This window comes from Gouania willdenowi, chromosome 7 (genome assembly GCF_900634775.1).
Source record: "Gouania willdenowi chromosome 7, fGouWil2.1, whole genome shotgun sequence".
Lineage (NCBI taxonomy): Eukaryota > Metazoa > Chordata > Actinopteri > Blenniiformes > Gobiesocidae > Gouania > Gouania willdenowi.
The window spans coordinates 5,264,028-5,285,642 of NC_041050.1; the positions used below are offsets into that span (position 1 = coordinate 5,264,028).

Here is a 21,615-nt window from a genome sequence, read left to right on the forward strand (position 1 = left end):
ACAAAAACCACAAACTATGCATTTTCTTTTTTCAAAAATAAAGTGCAAAATGGAATATTTGGTATGAAGTTATTACAGCCTTGAATAGGTCAATAACTGATAGAAACATTGATTTTGAGGCATTATTACTTTTAGAGCTATGAGCATTTATTAAAAAACTGACACTCAAAATGTCACATATAAATATTTTCCCCCACTTTTTTCACATCAGATCTTTTCAACAACTTCAGACCTAACCATAAATATAAAGTTTTTCATTATATTTTTAAACTTTTTTTGGCCATTTTTGTCATAAAAATATTTTTTTAATGAGAAAAACTTGTAAAATTATACACCCTCCCAAAAAAAACAAGGTGTATTTTGAAGGAAGAGGCTAAATTAGTTATTTATGAGAAAACCACTGTTAAATGTCATAATAACAGACTGTATATCCAAACATATGTGGTTATATTGGGAGTCAATGGGACCAAAAACTCAAAGAGTGTCTGTACATGTTATATCACCTGTTCTATACATCTTGCAATAAAAGTGATCATGGAATTATGAACATGATATTTAAAAATACAATTAGTCTTTAAACTGAATGAGATGTTGAGAATTTAAAAAACTGAATAAGCAGAAGGTACACGTTTGGTCCTCAAAGGAGCTCCGAGGGTTAAACAAATAAAATGATTTACAATATAGACTATGGAAACCAACTTCTCTTTTGTTTTTTGACAAAAGTGTTTGACTTAAGCACATGTGCAAACTCTTGGAAAACAGTGCAACATAATAACATTTTATTCATTTTTTTTGTAGTTCAACAGAGAGAGCCATGTTTTGATCAGACATTCTTCCTTCTCACAAAAATACACTGATTATCTTCTCATAAATATATGAAGTTATGCTGTGATTTTTTTTCCTCGTGACTTTACACGAGTTGAATGTCAAATAAATAATGAAACCTGCATCCTCCATCAGCGTTTTACTCCTCTTTAATGTCTGATTGTGATGGTGAAATGGGATCATCTTTCACTTGGCGGTCGGCTGTTGAGCAGATATCAAAGCTTCTGAGATCTTGTGCTGGTATTCTCGTTCGGAGCGTTTCCTTCGATACACGTCATCTGGAAAAAGAATAACAGAGTGGCTGTAGGACTAAATGCAATCCGTGTTTTACACAAACAACAACATTTTTATCTGTCCGTTGAGATTTTAGTATCCAATTTGGTTCTAAAAGGTTTGAAAGTACGGAACCGTTCTTCTTTTCCTCTGCAGGTATTTTAACTCATGGCAGCTGGAGAAAAACACCAATGCAAGTTATTACCATAAGTAAAGCCTGCTGCATACCATTTGAGTGAAAATTAACAAGTTTCATCTGTGCTCTTTCAAAGCCAAAAATGTGTTTAGAAGGATTTTATAAATCTGAAAAACATAAAAGGACTTTGGAGCTAAATCCTACCAGACAAATTAAAACAAAGGTGAATGATTTGTGTCTTTTAGAGAAAATCTAATCTCTATATTCCCTGATGATACTATTGTATTTAAAGCTGCAGTATGTAGAACCGTAACACTTTTTTTTCTCAATGGAGACTTAACAAGTGTAGGGACTTTATCTTGTGTTATTGGAGAGTTTTCTGATGTTTTAGAGACTCTGACATCCTGAATGCATGTATCACTCTGTAGTTACTGTCCTCCAAAGCAGCGGCTGGTGGCTGCTGCTGTGAGCCCCTTCTCCGCTTGCAGTGACCCCAGCTGCTGGTCAGAGCAGACCTACACCACTCCGCATTCAAACTGCAAATGAATTTTGCACGTTCTCTCCACCTTGAATAAGCTTCTCTTAGGTTTACACGCAATTTATCTCGTCTGTTCTCACTCTCCCTCTGACACCAATATGTAGGCAGACAGCACGAGGTCACGGACTTCCGCGTTAAGTTCACGCAGACGTCAGTAGACTCCGTTCCGCCCGAGTATGTTTGGACTTTTAAACTGTTGATTCACCATGTTGGTCTTCCTTTTTCCGTTTGCCGTGTAACCGCTGTGCCTAACGCTGTGATGGGGACTTCTCCTGCTGAAACTCATTGTACCTGTACTACTTTCAGCTGTCGATTGATTTAGACCCACAACAGTTGCTCTGTATTGATGAAATCCATGCTGAGATGAGAAATAAAAAAAAAAGTATTTAATAAAGAAAAGAGCAAAGGATAAATACAATGACCCCCCCTATGCAGGAATGGTGCCGTGCTGAACCCTGAAAGGAGTAAAGCAATGTATTTTATAGCATGAGGAGGAGGAAGGGGAGGGTGTGAAGTGAGGGAGGCTTTTTATGCGACCTTGAATCAAACTGGTTTCTGCTGGAACTGATGAATACAGCACAACCTGTGTCTGTACTGTGAGCGCGTAATCTAATCTAACATGACTCAGCGAAGGAGCAACGTTTCTGTTCAAAAGTACAATGAATAATGCAGTCATCGTGTATGAATACATGAAAAATTGTACACATGAACAGAACAAAGGTCCAGAGTCCTCTCAGAACACTTTGAATAACAATATGATCAAACGTTAAGATGGATTTGTGACCACATTAAGCCAAAAAAAGCCAAATAAATCTTCCATCCATTTTCTGTACTCACTTCACCTTAGAGTCACGGAGAACAAGTATATCTACTAACTTTCCCACCTGTAAATGAGATCACATTCCAACACATTTTTTTACTTAAGATAAACAGATATGCAAGTAATTAATAGACACATTCATTCATCATTCTAAAAGGAAGTGCTTACATATGAAGGTAGACATGTTGCAAAATGGGAGAGCTTGTAGAATGTGATGTGAGCTCCGCTTGTATTAAAAATCCACACGTGTAATGAATTTTATGCCACAAATAAAGGGATAAAATGTGAACCTGTAGATTTAAAAATGTAAACCCAAAGAAAATATTCACACATAGAGAAAAATATTCACAAATGTGTAGACTGATATTTACACAAATAAAACGACAGCTACAAACTTGTAATCCAACATTTACTCGCACGTTTTTTAAAATGTTTTAATACTCACGCCAATGATCGTTTACAACTACAACTTCACCAATCTGCCGCAACAGATGCACAAACTACGTGAATCCGCGTCTGTTGCAAAACACATTTGTACCCATAAAATTATTTTAGACAAGTAAACATCACATTATACAAGCGCTCCCATTTTGCAACGTATCTACTTTCACACTTACATACTTCTTCTTCTACTAAATCTGTTAAAGGAGACCAAATGAATCTAAAGAAAAATGGCAAATACTGAAGGAGAACATGCACACGCCACATAGAAAAACCAAAGCCTCCAAGGCAGCAATGAATGCAACAACAGATCATACAATGAAGGAGCCGTTGACTCATTTTATCTCTGAGTGAGAGGAAAATTAATTTATGGAAGAACCTTGTCAGACAATCAGAGTTACTGTACGATTCAATTATTTCATCATTTGCTGTGAAATGAGGTCAGACACGCTTCCTCTCATCAGAGGATTGAGGCTTCCCGTGTGGCTCTGATTTCCTGCTTCAATCAAAGAACATTTATAATAACCTAAATTCAAAGTAAATGTGACATTCAGTTTCTGATGGACTGGTTGTGCTGGGGTTTGCTCCAGGTCAGGATAGCGTAGTTTCTCAATAAAAAAACATAGTTGGACATAATTGACATGTAGACAACACAAAGTCCAAGATCATCACAACGAAAACAACAACAACTATGATTGGTTTGAAAAAAATGAGTGAACACTACAATTGATTACATTGTTTACAGATAGGCTGTTGATTTAATATAATCCGCGTACCCTTTGTTCTTTGGTTATTTCGTTTCAAAACCAAATAGGAAAAAAACGATTGTTTTTTGGTTTTATTAATTTAAAACCAGAAACAGGAAAACAAAAAAAAAACAAAAACCAAACAAGCAGCATTTTTCTGTTTTAAATGTACAGGGAACGTACAGGGAAACTATACGACGAGAGCTTCATGTTTTAATCTCATCACACAGAATGACCGACAGACATTATTGAAGCTGGAAGTCCGATTTTTTGAAGAAAGTGTCTATTTGTACGGTTGCCGTACAGACAACCCCCGATGCTATTGGTACAGTTACTCAAGTACAAGTACGTAGCGTCTTAGGGTCAGGTTATAACCCAATATCGCATCAATTTTTAGGGTTAGGTTTAGATTTAGGTTTTGTCTTAGTCACACGACCTAAATTGACCAATGACTGACCTATCACGTGACCTAAACTGGCCAAATAGGGGCACTGCGTACGGATAGAATGTCGGTATATTGATACGGCAACCGTACAGATAGCCACTGCCTTTATCTGCCAACTTTACCAAACAGTGTCATGGTCCCAATAGTATCACGGACATAAAAAGAAGCAACGCATAAGTCACATTATGGTGAATTGAAACGTTATTAATACATAAATAAATCAAAATCAAAAAATACATGTTAAGTAAAACATGCAAATGATATGTGAAACCAGAGTTGGTGTAATGAACCTACTGGTGCTCCTTGTTTCTTGTGATCAACTTCGGTGTGTGTTGACGGCTGCTGTTAGCGGTATTTATGATGTGCAAAATAAACATTTCGCTGCCCTCAAAAAAGCTGTAATAGTTTTTGCAAAAGTGTCAAATTGTAGAAGTTCTAACATCTATTGTTCCTCACACCAGCCTCAGAGTCAATTGTCTATTTGGATCATAACACCGTGAATGAAAACATAAACGTGAGCAGCTTTTTACGAGCTAAAACATCAACAGACTGAATGAAAACAGGAGCAGGACCAGAAAACTGCTAAAATGAATCATTAAGTTACCAGTCCTATTGTGTGAGGAGACCTGGTCCAGAACCTGGGGAGGGAGGTGCAGCGGACTTCAGTTCTCGCTCTAATTTCCCCATCACACAAACAGAACAAAAAAACAAACAAACAGAAAATAGCTGCTTATCTGGTTTTTAATCAGTGAAACAAAATAACCACACTGTTTATTTGGTATTTTGATTTGGTTTTAAAATGGAATAACCAAAGAACAAAAAATTTGCAGTGGCGGGGAAAGCGTTGACGTATCGTACCAAAAGTGAAAACATTATAACGATTAGGAGTCGCACAGCCCGTAATACATGTATAATGTCAAACTCGAGGTCCGTGGGGTAAATGTGGTCCAATCGAGTGTCTATCCTGGCCCACAGAATACTTTTGCAGTCAAAGTTACAAGGAAAGCATAGATCATTAGGTGAAATACACCATTGTTGAATTCCATCTATTTGTTACTAAATTTTATGGAGTTTAGCAAAACTGAAGTTTGACTTTTTTCAAACAAAAATCTTTATCTGTATTTTTGTTGGAACAATCACAGAAAAACAAACCACTCAAAAACATAACCAGCTCTGTGGAGGAAACAAACAAACAAACGTAACCTTGGCGGAGGTAAAGGGTAGAGGTGTGGCGTACTGGGATTGCGTCGATCGTACTGAGATTGTATGTGCGCATGCGCGCTACCGAAAAAAAAAAAATATTTTGCTAAAAAAAAAAAAAAAATAATAATAATAATTTTTATTTTCAAACTGAACGGACTTGTGTTTCATTTATTTATTGGATTAGGTTAGGGTTAGGGCTATAATCCCAGTATAGCGGTAAACACAGTACGTGACACCGGTACATGAATAAATCTCCTTCAAAATAAAAACACATCGTTTTAAATATTTTTTTCGTTATTGTCATTACAGACACTCATGGCCGACTGAAAACTTTTAGGTCCCGACCCACCATTTTAAAACCTCTGGTGATAACTTTCTTAAGTTTATTCTCTACATGTTGTTCCTGCTCTCTGGCACTATCTGTCTCCTAGCTAACATGCTAACATGCTAGCAGATCTGAACTGGCACAGCTCTGTTCGGCCTGTGTGTGTGTGTGTGTGTGTGTGTGTGTTCACACTTACAGAAAGTCTCCCTCCCGATCCTGACGTTGATCATGATCCACTCCATGACTCCTCCGATGCAGAAGAACACTGGCAGGAACCTGTACGACCCGAGACGTCGTTTCCCCGGAAACAGGTTGAGCACGTCCCTAATGGACTTGGAGCGGTAGAACATCTCCGGTAATGGTCCACCACTCCGAGGGAAAGACCACAACTACTGGAGTAAAAACAAAGCCGAGATAAATGACTTTAAAGAGTCCTTCACTCACTGTTACGACACGGGGTAGCAGGAGCGCTTGTATTGAAGCACGGCGCAAAAAAGGTGAGCGGTGCTCTCCCAACTAAGAATGAACTGACACCCCCATGCTGTTGTCTAAAGTCAGATCGAGCGCTTTCAAAAATAAATCGAAACAAGCGTCAATGTCAAACTAAAAATTTCCATTATTTCCAGCATTAAGTACTAAAATTATCCTATAAATAAAATTATCCCCCAAATGTAACGTTTTCTTAAACGATTTTAACTTGTATATGAAGTTCTTAAAAAACTCTAAAAAAACATTTTAGTACTATGTATTTTCCATCTTTTTTATTCTAAATGAATGACATCTTGGTATTTACTTACTATTGTTTCACTTTTGATGTGACCTTTTTTCAAATATGCAAAGGATATTCCCTGTTTTAATGTTTTCTGATTGTTTACATAATGCTGTTAAATCTTGTCATTAATAAAATAACTTGCTTTGTTTTCAATTGTGTAGTTGTATGGAAAATTAAGTTATATATTCTTAATTATGTATTATCAGTTTATTTTCCAGATCAACTTTTAAGAGCATCTTTGTCTGGTTTTATCATAGCTTGACGTTACTTTGAGGATTTTTGTCATAATTCAGATCAAAGCATTTAGTCAAAGGTGAAAAAACAAGCTTTAGAGATGTAATGCTTAGTCTGTATTTGTACCATTTTTTTATTATAAACCCAAATTAACTCATTACAAACATTGGATCCAATGCTGGGATTAAGACTTTAATAACAAATGTATTACGGTCTCCACCTGGAATTGACAGTCTCTTAAAACCGAGAAAAACAAATTTTCCAATTTTTTTCAAGTTTATTGGGAGCCTTCATACAAAAATGAAATTATGGCTGTATAAAGTTACAAAGGATTACAGATGATATTGATATTTTTTTGGCATTTAAGGCCTACTAACTCAACACATTTTGTAACTCTGCAAATTGTGACTCTAAAACGGCTTATTCTGAACAAGCAGTTTAAAGACGGTAATATTTAAAAACATAGAGAGCAATAGATACCCACAGAGAACTCCTCCCCGTGGTAATTCACAACACAAACTGACAAAGTTTGAAAAACAACTAAAAATGAAAAAGGAAACAAAAAAAAAAAAAAAAGTAATTTCCAATGTGGTGTGAACTGGAGGCCACTTTTATTACACACAGCCAACTAATTTCAATGCGTCAGTTTCAATGACATTATTCATAAATGCAAACAAATGCTATGTACACCCGCTGTGAAAAGCATGTGTCAGACTATCGGCGAGTCGGCATTAGAAGCTGCTTCGCTGTTACAGAATCCGGGAAGAGGTTGTGGTAGGTCGGTAAAGGAACGTAGGCGGCGGTGATCATTTTACCTGCAAACATGGAAAGAACGAAGGTGAGCGAGAGAAAAACACATGCTCAGTATTTCCATTAAAAAAAAAAAAATCTTTACCTGCAAACCAGCGTCCATGAAGTGCGTTAACAGTCGCCATCGCAGCAGGTATTGAGGGACACTTCACATACACGTTACCCTGGGAAATAAAAAAGGTCACAACACAATGTTAGTTAATATTAATAAAAGAACAATTCAATTGTTGAAAAAGTGAAAAGTCACAAACACTCAAACCGTTTAACTTACTTGAGCAGAGTTCTTGTCGACATAAATGTGAACGACTCCTCCGTGCTTGTTACATTCGTCGATCACATCGTCCTGGATTTCAACAGCCCAGGTGGGATCGTTTTCTCTGAGGATAAAAAACATGAGTTATTCACACAGTCAGTCGATAAAGCTCAGTGTGTTCCTCACTAGCTTAAATTAACATGCACAAGCCTCAGAGTTTGTTATAGCAATGAACAGAATTCACTATTTGGAACAAAAATGGCCCGATATGTTACAAGACCCAAAATGCTGTTAAAAAAAAAAAAGAAAAAAGAATAAAACCCGAACTGTAATAACTGGTCAATAATGTAACATGCTGAGCCCAAAACAAACTTTTTTAAAAAATGTATATATATGAAGGTAAGAAAACAGTTACCAAAAATGACAAGCTATATTAATTTTGACAATATATACACACATTTAAGCATACACACTTGTGTACGATATGACTACATTGAAACAATAAGCCATTCAATTCATAAATCAGATTCACTATGATGTAATAAAATGTTAAAATGTTTTGCCTGCCCCATAACAAAAAATTCCACATTTTGGACAAAAAGTTTTTATGTTTCGGGCTCAGCATTGTTACATTATTGACCAGTTTTATTACTTTTATTTTTAGAACAATTCGGGTCGTTGTCACATATCGGGCTCTAACAAGGCTCTAGATGTACAACTGTAGAAGCTTTTTGTCCTACACAGGGGATCATCATCATTAAACACAGAAATGCATACTAGAGTGTTGCTTTCAGACTTACGCCTGTGGGTTGAACAGGTTGGACAGCTGGAGGCAGTGAGTTGCCAGTGGCTGAGACGGGAGGTTCAAAGCTTGGCTTGGAGTTGGAGTGGGAACTGTTAAAGTGGAGAGGAATGATTTTAGTGAGTATGTAAATAAAAGACAGGAGGAGGTGAGAAGGTTCAGGCAGGCACTGACTTGGTGGAGCAGCGATGTTTCCAAAGGGGATGGAACCAGTCATCTGTAGAGCCTGCTGAGCAGCAGGAGGGATCTTAAGACCGGTTCCTGAGGAGAACCACAAAGACAACGTCACACTTTGACTCAGACACCAAAGAAAAGCTGCATTTTAGCACCAAGACAACCAGCAACACATCAGCTCCTTACAAAGATTTATATGCAGAGGTGAAAGTAATAGATTACAAGTATTAACGTTACTTTAACTGAGTTGCTTTTATGAGTACTTGTACTTTTGACTATATTTCTAAATCAGTAATTTTACTTGTAGTCAAGTATGTTTTAAAAGAAATACAGTAATGGCATGGCACTTTTTTTCCAAGTTCATAAATCTATTTATATATATATATATATATATATAAATAATTATAGTTTTTATTTTAAAAATAATTGGGCATTTTGACAAACCTTAATTTTTATACTGGAAAAAAAAAAAAGTTATAATTGCAGAAGATGTGGTCGCTTCCTTTATAAGTTTATACATGAAATGTTTACTGTACTCACGGGAACCGTGGCAAGATTTATTACCAAAAATAAATGTGGCAGGGTGAAACTAATAACTTTTACTTTGAGTACTATTTAATTGAGCAACTTTTTACTTGTACTTGAAAAAAATTTCAATCAAATAACAGTTCTTCTACATGAGTAGGATGAACTTTTCTTGTACAGTTGTAATTTTTTATATATTATGTGTTTTTCTTATCAATTGTGTGTTTTTAAATGTTTTTATGACCAAGTGATTCTTATGTGTGTTGACTATTAGTGTATGCACAAATGGAAAATAAAATGATTGATTCTTAATAAATCAGTACACCTCTGTATATATGTAATAAGACTAGTTTAGACTATGAATGTTTGTGATTTCCTTCCTTCCCAGGGCTAAAAGCAGAGCTTGTGTTTCAGCCAAACCTACAAACCTTCAGCGAGACGAGCCATCAGCTGCAGACGCCCTGTGGTTCCCAGGTCAATCCCAGTCCTCTCCAGTTCGTCGTTATCCAGGAATGAACTGGCCGTGGACGAGTCCGAGCGTTCCGTCACATGACCTACTTTCATTGGACGCCCGGCCAGCTCGAAGCCGTTGAGCTGCTCCAGCGCCTTCTTCGCACATTCTGCATCTGAAAACTGCAAAGAGTGAGAGTTCAAGTGAGTGAGAATAAAAAATATATAAATCCAAACAGCTCCACGTTACGCACCGATATGAACCCATATCCCTTGGATCGCCCGGTCTCACTGTCCATCATCAGCTGAATTCCTTCAATCTGTGGAGACAAATCATGACATTAACATTAAAGAATCGACACAGTATCAGAGGTTGTTAAGACAATTTTAATAAGACTTGGGGCTTTTCTCTCTCTTTAGTCAATAATATGTCATCTTTGAAAGACTAATGGATATTTGGCAGTTTTGTGTAACAGCACTTCCCTACCACTACTACATTACCCATAAGCCACCATGCTTAAAGGAACAGGCACATCCACGCATATTGTGATTTTTACAAGTGGTATTTGCTCATTTTTGGTCATCCAGAACGTCACCAAAATGTAATCACCTGTTCCTTGTCCTATTATTAAAATTTCCTGAAAATGTAATCAAAATCCGTTCATAACCTTTCAAATTATCTTGCTAACAGATGAACAGACGCAGGTGAAAACATAACCTGGTAATAATAAAAGTATCGACAGGCAATCAGATGAATGGTGTGTGTAAAACTAGCTTTGACTGACCTTTCCAAAAGGCTCAAAGATCCCTCGAAGCATCTCTTCTGTGATGTTGAAGTGCAGTGAGCCCACGTACAGTCGCATCGGACCAGAGCTTCCTTTCTGCAGGTTGTTGGCAGCAGCTGCTGCTCGGTTCTTCTCAGCCTGGATAGAACAGAGGAGTGTTAGAAATCCAAATCAGTACATGATCGTTCTCATGTGCTGCAGCAGAATAGTTTCTCAGTAAAGGATTCAGTAACAGTTCATAAGTGCTAAGCTAACACACCTGAGATGCCTGGACAATGATGGGCACTCCAAGCAGCCTCTGGCCCGTCAGGCCGATGGCGAGTGGGACGGACGACGCCTCCACAAACTCAATGTAAGCAATGCCCTTGGATCTGCGGGAGTTTCTGTCTGAGATCATTCTGACATCTCTGACCTGCAGAATGAAGCAGTAACATCATCAATATTTATGCAACATTTATAAACTAGGAATAAGAGTTGATTTGTTGAGAGAAATTTTTAAGGTCAACTGACTTTTCCAACAGCTGAGAAAAAATCTTCCAGGTCTCGCGCTCTGATTCTGGCAGCGAGCTGCATGCAGAACACTGTGCGGGAATCCCTCTCCTCTGGGGTCAGATTGTCGATGGGTTGCCTGAGAATATTGGGAATAAAAAATGTGATTAAAATGTGATCATAGACAGCCTTAATTTAACCTTTGCTGAGGTAAATGTGGTTTTGCTGGTGTTATTTGTCTGTGCTCGGTCCAACTCTAAAACTAATGCACTGATTTTGAGGAAATTCAGGAAAGATCTGAAATGGGAAAAGGAACAAGGTTACATTTTGGAGATGATCTGGATCAATATGACTCTAGAAAATTGTTCTATAACACCCCCTGCTGGTGACTGTGCATGACAGTCATAAGCACAGCCACAAATGTCTTTTAGGCCTCTAAAGCAGGTGTGTCAAACTTGTGGCCCGGGGGCCAAATCCGACCCTTTTGAGCATCTAATTTGGCACACAGCAGACAGTAAAAATGACAGAGGAAACATTAATTATTGTGTAAATTATCCAATAATCCAGTTGTAGATATCTTAAAGTCACCAATTTAATGAAACTACTATATTTTTAAGGGCTTGCAGTTTTACTTTGTTTAAAGCACATAATCATTTTTAATTACAAATTTTGGAAATATCTCTAAATATTTCCATAAATCTAGTCAATTTCTCACAAACAATTCCTTTAAATTACTTACAAAATCAAGAATTTTTGAAGTGAAGATCCTGCAGGGACTGATAGTAAAAACTATGGCACAATGATAAATTCTTCTTTTTCCCCTAAAATCTGCAGCCCTCTAGAAATCAAACTGGTCCATATTTAGCCCCTGAACTAAAATTAGTTTACCACCCCTGTTTTCAAGTGTGAATGATCATAATAACATGATCAATGATGCAGATAACATCTACCAGAGGATAATGGAGCTCTCAGAGCGCTCTTGTTTTTCTCTTAAACGCAGCCCGACAGACATGTAAAGAATAGAAATTGCCATTTCTACTCACCTAATGGGACTTTTCTCTTTCTTGAAAGGACTCCGACTTTTGGAACGTTTACGCCTGAAATGAAAAACAAAAGGTGATGAACAGTGAAAGGTAAAACTTAAATGCATCAGTGATCTCCTCCACGTGTTCTGACGTACACAGGGCTCTTGCGTGCTTTGTAGCGTCCGGAGCGCTCCTTGCTCCTGGAGCGGCTGCGATGGCGCTCTCTGCTACGGCTGCGTTTTTTCTCTCTGCTCTTGCTCCTCCTCTTGGCCTTCCTTTTATCTTTGCTCCTACTTCGGCTTCTCCTTTTTCTGGAGCCGGGGCTACGGCTCCTGCTCCTCCTTTTTCTGAAAAGGTGGGGGCACAAGAAGCTCAACATGCAAAGTAACATCCATAATTTAGTTTACCCTCTGGCTGTGTTCGAAATGGCATAATCCGTACGATACACGACAGACTCAATGAGTATATACTGTTTACTATATAGTATAAGTATGATCAGGGTGATGACCGTTTCCACTGAAGTATTCCCCCAAATGTCTCAAGATGTATTTTGAACCAACGACAAAAACCTGAATCACACAGAGGCTAAATATCTCTGTTGATTCTTCACCCTAGAAAGTTCTGAAAACATTTTAAGTGAGAAAGTGATTAAGTAGAATATCAACATGTGGGGATTTTATTCATAAAACTAGAGAAAAACAGATTCCATGCCGACATTTCAGAGACCCGCCATTGTGCTACGGGCAAAACAAGATCCCTATTTACAAAGGAGACAAGAAGAGATGCTTTTAAGTATGACTAATGTGCCCACCGTGCATACTTAAGAAATGTCCCGATATAGTATACATCCGGGTATTTCTCACATACTCAATCTTTCCAGAACATCTAATAAGGGTCCTAAAAAAAAAAAATCAATTCTGCAACAATTCAACGTGTGATTATTTTAAAATCTATTTTTCAAATCATGTTTAAAGAAAAAACCAGTACGATAAACATACCACTTGTTTTTGATATTGGTACTTCAATTACAGTTAGTTACCATTTACATGATCTCGGAAGATAAAAAAAAAAAAAAAAATACATTTTATTTCAGATTATTTTGTACCTGTAAAGGTGAAATTAGCAATTGTTGATATTGCGATATATCGCGACGTATACTGTAGTGTTTAGTTTCGGGATCTATCGTATTGTCAGATTCATGGCAATGCACTACATACTCCTTTTGACATCTGACTTAGTATGAGTAGTACGTTAGTATGACATTTCAAACACAGCCAACTCTTTTTTTAAAAAACCAAATGGTGAAGGATGTGAATGGTTTGGTGGTGCATTACTTACTTCCTGCTCTGGTCATCGTGTCCGTTTGCATGAGAGGACTTGTTCTCATCCTAAGCAGGGTTGATAGAAGAACATCATGAGGACGAAGATGAGACATTTCAAGTCGTCAAGGTAAAGGGGGAAGGGACGGGACAAAAGAGAATAACAAATATATAGAATTAATAATAATGCAAACATTACAGCATGGCTGGCCAGTCCTTTCTCCACCACCCCAGTAGCTTCCCATCCCACGTTTTACTTAATGAGACTGCTCACAACTTAAGTTAGCAAAACAAAAGCCAATGGACGGCTGTCACTGATTGATTAGCAAAGTTCAGGAAGCTTTGGTAGTAACAGGATATCCATCTTCACTTCATTCCCATTCCTAAAAGTCGTACCAATGCCACTATTTGTGTCTAATCATGTGACCACGTATGAGTCACGGGCCACTAAAAGAGATCCTGTGTGGTTGGTGTCAGTCCAGTGATCTTCACCCATTTTCGTTCTTGGACTGTAAGAGCTCGATGCCACCTCTGTCACACATCTTGCCCTGAAGCAAACAGGGATTCACACTTCTTAGTAATATTGACGCCCAAGGAAAATAAAAGATTAAAAAAGTAAATCTAAATAAAAATTCAGCCACGTGTTACACTACCATATTCCTTAAGTCTGACTTCAATTGTTTTTAGATTAGCAAGTGAAAATGTAACATACTGTAACAATACATAAATGCTAAATAGAAGTAGCATGTTGTGTAGCATGCAAATAAACATCAAGATGCTGATTCACATTACAATAGACTAGAGCAAAGAGGCAGTATTCTAATTTACTGGCAAATATAAAATAAAAAAATAAGTAACATGTCTTTTTTACACACAACCAAGATTTACAACTTCTACATGTTTACATTTCAACTTTAGCATTTATGTCAAAAACAGTAAAAATGTAGTCACTAAATAATTACACTCATAAGCACAATGTAATAAAGAAATAAAATTAAAATCAAATATTTAACAAAAAAAAAAAAAAACAACTAAAAAGCATCTCATCTAGAAATGTAAAAACAGCAGGAGAGTAGAAATATGGTGAATCATGAGCTAAAGTTCCTTTGTCATAGAGCACCAACATGCAGATTGTAAATCTGAATACTGCCTCCTTTGCTGGACAGATAAAGATGGGCTTATCAACCTTTGGTATTCATCTAGTTGCAACTGAATAGGGATTGGATGTTTTTAGAGGTTGAATCTCTTTTAGTCCTAAAGTGAACCACAGTACATCAGTATATGCGCAATAACTACCTTCCTTTTTTTCACAGTTCACAGTGGAATCAAAGATGAATTCATGGGAGTAGAGGTGAGATATCATTAGGGAAGTCTATAAAGAGAGATAGATGTGGATTTATTTATAATTCTGTATTGCGTCTTAAATACTCAATCACACCACACAAACATTCAAGTCAACTTTGTCACAGCATCAAAAACAACAACAGGAGTAAAATCATGACATCATAACAGGCTTCACGGCTGTAACTGCGTCTCAACCCACCTTTCTGTAAGGAGCCTCCAGCATGGCCTCAACGTCAAAGTCATCAGCCATTTTTATCCTGTAAACAAGTAAAAATAGGCACCGTTAAAACTTGTGCTAGAAATGAGACGTGGATGCTAATGGGTGGCCCTAAAAATAACTAAAAAACAGCTACACGGTGACATTTTCACAGGTAAGGTAAATCAAAATGCTATCGATGCAACAAACTTTCTTTTGCTTTTTAATTGCAAGGAATGGTTTACCAAAGTGACACCACAAATATTGTTATTTATTCTAGACAGAGCATTATATTAAAAAACAGAATTGCACAGAGTAAGACTCCCATAAGAATAAATAAGTAGAATGACTTGTTTACAGAAATGTTGATAAAATTAGTTGTTCAACGCATCTCTGTGTGTTGTCTTGAGATATTGTGTCCTGCAAAAAATACATTCATTCTTTTTTAAAACATCAAATCCAACACATATCTATAGAAGCAAGTTTCCACCACTATAGAAAGTCATAATTATGAGATAGAAAGCCATCATTAAAATTATTTTTTTAAGTAAAGTTGCAAAGAATCAAAGATGTGACGATCATTTTTGCAATTAAGACATATTTATATACGGTACTTCCACTATTTTCTACACTATGTGCCATGAGTTGTTTCTAAGAAGTGAATAAACAGCCAAAATATGTTTATATTGAATTAATATTCAAAATGAATTAAGAATAGTAACAGTGTTGGTAGACTGCAGCAAATGCTCAGTTTTTATCTCACAACTATAACTTTACTAACTCTCAATTATACATTTACTAACTTATAATTATGACTTGCCATGTTAGTGGGGTAGCTACAAATAAATATGAGCTAAAATACAACTGACGGAACTTTAAGTCACGTGGTGCACCTATCACGTGACCTAAACTGGCCATTGAAGGGCACTGCGTATGCAGAGTGGCAGTCTAACGGCCTAAAAAAATTAATAAATGCAATAAATCACCAAATACAAGGAGGACCTTTAATAGTCAAACACCAGATTTATTAGTCAAAAGTAGGGATGTAACGATTAATCGTAAGGAAGTTAAAAATCGATTCATAGGTATCACGATTGGCATTGATTTGTATTATTCCTTTTTTTTTTCATTCAAGATTTATTTTTAGTTAAATTGCATTGTTTTGAATAGTTTATCAAGGGATTATTTTTACAATTAAAAATAAAAGGAAAATACAGTATTTTCTAGTCCCCCCCCCCAAAAAAAAGGAATATTTTTCAGTCATCATTTGACTACAGTCCCATTTTGTAAAATAAATCGTGAAACGAATCGTATCGGGAGTTGAGTGAATCCTTACACCCTTAGTCAAAAGTACTAACCAACAAATTCGTAACGCAACATTGATGTCTACATTCTATGTATAAAGATCCCAAAACGCAGAATTATGTGCACAGATTGGAAATCAATAGTACATCTTACCCCTACACAAGATATTTGAAATATTAGATTTAAGTTACACAATCGAAAGAATTAAGTGTGATTATTAAACGTTTTTAATAAATGTCCTCATTTTGAATATGCAAAATGATAACCGATCATTAGTTTACTTAAAACAAAAAAAAGATAAATTACAACAGCAGAAAAAGACCATTGATTTGATTCACAATCACTTAAACATCTCAGTTTACAAGCGCGAAAAGGAGTAGGAACAAGTATAAAGTTATTTAGTCCTACCCTTATATTCAGTACCCGATATGTTTTCTTCCAATGTAACACACGGTGAGTATTAATTAAAACTTAAAATTGCTTTGAGCGCAATTAAAAGATCTTATAATGCCATAATAGGACTTAAATAATGAAGAGTTGGTCAAAAGCGTGTTGTTGAACACGAGACTGACGGTTTGGTCTGGAATCCCGTCGGTCGTGAACCAACAGGCCACACTTCAAATAATACGCCTACAAAATCAATATTATGGACATTTCTGCCTCAATTATCAATATAAAGCAAAAATAAATAGGAAAGGGGCTACATTTTATTAGCTAACTTATTCCTAGTGGATGTTTTTGTCGTTAACATGCTGGCGTTTGTTCAGCGGGCACTAAAAACAACATGGCAGCGAACACTGTTTCCGCGGCAGCTAAAAATTGCTAGCTGGCTTAGCAAACAGCGACATTACCGTGAAAAGGCAGAAAAACGTGCCTCCAAAGTGAGAATGTGTTGCCTAACGCTGGACAGGAGATATCCTCTTCGGTGTTCTTCTCAACGAATGTCGAAGAAACAGACTAAAAAGTGGAACAAAATCGAAGTTACGTAAGCTTGTTGGAGGCAGCGCTCGTGGCCTTTCTTCTTTCCTCTTCTTCTTCTTCGTTGTCTTCTAGAGTTTTCAGCAGCAGCGGCGTTGTTCACCGACTCTCTACTGTCACCTACTGGACACACAGAAGAAGAAGATCTTCTTCGACTCTAGGGCATTTCCCGCAGGCTCGACGCCGACTGGCATATTGCTGCCGTTCAGTGGTTAAAAGGGGTATTACACTATGACGAGTTTACGCCTTCGAATGAAGTTAGTAGAATATTCAAACTTTACCACTGCCGCAACAATATGAGGTACATTTATGCCTTTTTTATTCAATCAATAAAAAAAAATTAAATTAAAAAAAAGTTTACTTCAATCCAAAATGCATATTTTCAATCAAAGAAAAAAAAAGTTTTCAAATGTAAAAAAAACAAAAAACCCCACACTTTTCTTTGATTGAAAATGTTTTTTGTTGTTGTTGTTGATTGAAGTAAACTTTTTTTGATTGAATTGTTTTTGCTTTTTTTTTTATTATTGAATAATAAAGACACAAATATGACAAACACTTCTTTATGATAACTAATGAATCTGGATCAATCAATGACAACTGCACTTGTAGCTGAATAACTAACTAACTAACTAAATATGATTATTTTAATCTGCAAAATTTTACTTACACATAGATTATTTTATGACAAAAATCGGATGCTCTTTTACAGTAACAAAATTGACATTTAAAAGTCAAATTGTTAAAACTATTCATTATTAATGTAATAATAAACCACTAATACATTTTTTTAAAATTGTTGGATGATAGATTAATACATTTTAAACATATTTTTTTCAGTTATTGATGTATTTTTTATTGGCTTTCATCTTTCCCAAGGTTAGTAGTAGGGTATATATTTAATAGAGTTGTAAATAATTGAAGTTTAGTAATGTTACATTTATAATGTTTTAAATAAATGTGCTAAATACGGTGTTGGGAAGGTTACTTTCAAAATGTAATTTGTTACAGATTACAGAAGACATGCCCAAAAATGTAATTTGTTACGTAATTGCTTATATTACTCTATCTGAGTAAGGTAATTTGATTACTTGGATTACCTATCCCGCGACCTTGAAAAACAGGAACAAGCGGGTCTGAAAATGGAGGGATGTATGGATTACTTCCACATTGCATTTGATTTTTTAAGTGTATGAATCATGGAGAAGAATAAAGAGAACTGTTGTAAATACAGCATCCTCAGTGCTGATGGTCACATTACACTTCACAGTAATAACACACTCATAATAATCATCTGTTTTAAATGCAATGGGGTTATTTGAATACGTCTTAAAACATGTTGAATAAAAAAGATAGTCAACTGAAGCTAAATAAAAAAAATACTAGTTACAATCATCACATAAACTGCCAAAAATAGATAGATAGATAGATAGATAGATAGATAAATAGATAGATAGATAGATAGATAGATAGATAGATAGATAGATAGATAGATAGATAGATAGATAGATAGATAGATGGATATGATTACACTTTGGAGATGTAGCTTTTTTATTTATTTTTTTCATCACTCATATTTCCTGTTAAAAAGTTTCAAGGTGGTGTTTAAAGCTGCATCAGATAATGTGTAGTGCTTATCAAACTACTTAAATGTAAACATATTATATTCACTGTAAACGGAGGCTGTCAACAAGATTGTAAAAAAAAACATTCCCACAAACATTTGTAAAGGCTTGTATTTGCATTTCTAGTCTTTTTGGTAACACTTTACTTTGAGTTTTTATACATAAGTCTGACATTACGCTGTCATTATTATGAAATGAAACCTGTCATTATCGTGAATAAGGTGTCATGAAGGCTGTCATTAAGTGTCGTTCACTACCCCTTTGTTACCCCAACCCTAGCCTTTCGCTACCCTAACCCTAACCCTAAAATTAACTAACACTCCGTACTGATACACCTTCACAAACCTTTTTGATGAATGTACCCGGTATGGAGAAACCTGTCACATATGCTGGCCCATGCCCTGCCTTTGATTCCCTATTCCAAGCTGGATCAGTCCCAGGACTATTCATGAGGCTTCATCAAGACCAATAATCAATGCACCTAACCCTACCTAACCCCAATTGATTCCTCCACCTAACCCAAGAAATGCCAACATGGCTCCAAAGATGTCATAATTTAGCGAACAGCACTTAATCACAGCCTTCATGACACCTGATTCTTGCTAATGACAGATAATGACAGCACAATGTCAGCCTTATGTATAAAACTTAAAGTAAAGTGTTACTGTCTGGTCCCATTAGGTTGCAGAGTCCTCTATTGTGTGATGGAGATAAAGTGGTGAATCGTATTCTGCAGGAACCTCAAAAAATGCTTTGTCGTCAAAACACAAGTCATCTGATGGTGGTGCGAGGTACGGCAGCCTTAAAATGAACCCAGTGATGATTCCGCCCACTGCTGACAATCCAATGGTGGAAACCACGGCTGCTGCCTGGAACAGAGCCTGCTGCTGGGCAGTCCTTCCCAAACCTGGGCGTAAACTGGGAATCAACGTCTGGAGCTCTTTGAGCTTTGGATCTCCTTCTTGTGGCGCTCTGTGAGTGAAGATCTCATACAAACTGGGACCATAATCCTCCTCAGTGGCCACCAGTATGGCCCAAATCCCAGCAGCACAGGATATAAGTGCTGTTAGTCCGTGTAAGTTGTGTATTCCACACTGATCCTGGATCCTGCAGCGCCGTGCCAAAAAGGGACTCAAGTACTTGTATCCCAGCATGCATGCGGTGGCGCCCATCATTCCCAGAGCGTAGGCCGCTGCAGGAGTTATCATCATGTCTACAGAGGCTCCCACTGTTACTCCCCCGGCCAGGGTCACGTTCTGAACATCAGCCATGGTGATCTTCCCATTTTTGTGGAGCATGGTTGAGAGAGCGAAGGCCGTGAGGGTGGAGGCGCTGAGGGAGATGAAGGTGTGCAGGATGGCCCTGTGCTGGTCGTCCCCCCCCAGCGTTAACGCAGAGTTAAATGAAGGCCAGAACACCCACAGGAACAAAGTCCCCATCACAGAGAGGATGTCCGACTGGTAGCTGCTAGTCTGCTTCACATGGCCGTTGCTCAGGCCAGGCCTGTAGAGCATGAACGTGACCCCCAGACCAAAGTAACAAGCAAAGATGTGAATCAGAATCGATCCTCCTGCATCATTGATTTTCAGATAGTGGAGCACGGCCCACTCTGTGACTGCAAACACTGGCACTTCCAGCAGAGCCATGAAGAGTAGCTGCAGAGGACTCGTTTTCCCCAGCACTGCACCAAAGGAGATCAGCACAGCAGCACAGGCAAACTCTGCATTTATCAGGTTAATCAGTCCAAGGTGGATCTTACCATTGTGACTGAACTGGAAGTAGCCTTGCACCAGAATGGCCCACTGGATGGCAAAAGTAGCCACGAGGAAGTTAAAAACCATCCCTCCGAAACCATAAAGGCGGAAAAACGCCATCAGGCACCCAAAGCCGAGGAAGATCATGACCTGTATGTCTGTAAACACCAGGTAGTCTTTGTAGACCGAGTTACGCATGAGGTCCGTGTGGTTGGACTGGAGCCGGGCGTCGGTGTGTTGGTCGTAGGTGACGAAGGCAGCGTAAAGGCCGACAAACGCCACCTCTGCCACCAACACAAACACAGGTAACCTCACTCTCAGGCTCAGCGAGCGCGTCTTCATCCTCAAAGCTCATCAGAGCAAATGACAGTCATGACTTTTCCCTGTGAGGTTATTATCGGTGGTGAGATAACGCAGGTCAAAGACATTGGTCGCACCAACACAGTGAAACACAGTGAAAGGCTGCAGGGGCTGGACTTTGTCCAACATCATAAAACCAAGCTCTGAAAAGTCTATCGTATGTTTCATCGTGATAAGTATAGATACTCATACAGTAGATTGTTTATCTCAATCATATATTTCTATAAAAATCACACATTTTTAAAGTTAAAGCCTTCTCCCTTCTGCCTTCTTCAGAGTCATTTCTACCTATGTGTGGCTCCTTAGCAGGACGCCCCCACCAAACTACATAGAGATTGTTTATGTACAGTACATGTATGTATACATGTACTGTATGTACTATAACCAGATGCACGTGTTTGTATACAGATATATGTAAACATTTTCTCCTTTATAACACTTATAAGTTAATTGTACATTTTGTTCTACATATATATAGTGAAAACTAATTTTTATTTTATTCTTTTGCACAACAAAAATGTTGCTCTTTTTAATATTTATTCTTTTTGTGTGTACTTCTATGTCTACGTTCTATGTCACACTTGCTTTGGCAATTTAAACTTGTTTGTCATGTCAATAAAGCTGTTTGAATTGAATTGAATTATGTCAGTTAATGAAATAAGATAT

At 37.3% G+C, this 21,615-nt stretch overlaps 3 protein-coding genes across 3 annotated transcripts; all 3 read right to left on the reverse strand.

Moving 5' to 3' along the window:
* Window positions 1–757: 757 nt before the first annotated feature.
* Window positions 758–6,246, reverse strand: uqcc5 (ubiquinol-cytochrome c reductase complex assembly factor 5). The gene is made up of 2 exons (XM_028453796.1): window positions 5,949–6,246; window positions 758–1,103 (listed from the first exon to the last, which is right to left on the reverse strand). Exons 1-2 carry the CDS (start codon window positions 6,100–6,102, stop codon window positions 1,012–1,014), a joined length of 246 nt encoding a protein of 81 aa, XP_028309597.1. The 5' UTR covers window positions 6,103–6,246; the 3' UTR covers window positions 758–1,011.
* Window positions 6,247–7,472: 1,226 nt separating this feature from the next.
* rbm39b (RNA binding motif protein 39b) lies at window positions 7,473–17,353 on the reverse strand. Its single transcript, XM_028453759.1, has 15 exons — window positions 17,087–17,353; window positions 14,934–14,991; window positions 13,410–13,459; window positions 12,227–12,418; window positions 12,090–12,143; window positions 11,068–11,185; window positions 10,817–10,969; window positions 10,558–10,695; window positions 10,027–10,092; window positions 9,751–9,955; window positions 8,798–8,884; window positions 8,622–8,715; window positions 7,840–7,945; window positions 7,654–7,732; window positions 7,473–7,573 (listed from the first exon to the last, which is right to left on the reverse strand). The coding sequence occupies exons 2-15, from the start codon at window positions 14,982–14,984 to the stop codon at window positions 7,473–7,475; spliced, it is 1,494 nt and encodes a 497-aa protein (XP_028309560.1). The 5' UTR covers window positions 14,985–14,991; window positions 17,087–17,353.
* Window positions 17,354–19,086: 1,733 nt separating this feature from the next.
* LOC114467452 (ammonium transporter Rh type B) lies at window positions 19,087–21,044 on the reverse strand. The gene has a single exon (XM_074783814.1). It carries the CDS (start codon window positions 20,929–20,931, stop codon window positions 19,513–19,515), a length of 1,419 nt encoding a protein of 472 aa, XP_074639915.1. The 5' UTR covers window positions 20,932–21,044; the 3' UTR covers window positions 19,087–19,512.
* Between the last annotated feature and the right edge of the window lie 571 nt (window positions 21,045–21,615).

Excerpts from the sequence above, each read along its gene's own strand:
- rbm39b (XM_028453759.1), bottom strand. The coding sequence starts at position 14,984 with ATGGCTGATGACTTTGACGTTGAGGCCATGCTGGAGGCTCCTTACAGA. Across the intron at positions 12,144-12,226 it reads AAAGCACGCAAGAGCCCTGT|GCGTAAACGTTCCAAAAGTC; the intron begins GTACGTCAGAAC and ends TTTTCATTTCAG. Across the intron at positions 10,696-10,816 it reads TCATTGTCCAGGCATCTCAG|GCTGAGAAGAACCGAGCAGC; the intron begins GTGTGTTAGCTT and ends TGTTCTATCCAG.
- LOC114467452 (XM_074783814.1), bottom strand. The coding sequence starts at position 20,931 with ATGAAGACGCGCTCGCTGAGCCTGAGAGTGAGGTTACCTGTGTTTGTG.
- uqcc5 (XM_028453796.1), bottom strand. The coding sequence starts at position 6,102 with ATGTTCTACCGCTCCAAGTCCATTAGGGACGTGCTCAACCTGTTTCCG. Across the intron at positions 1,104-5,948 it reads GATCGGGAGGGAGACTTTCT|ATGACGTGTATCGAAGGAAA; the intron begins GTAAGTGTGAAC and ends TTCTTTTTCCAG.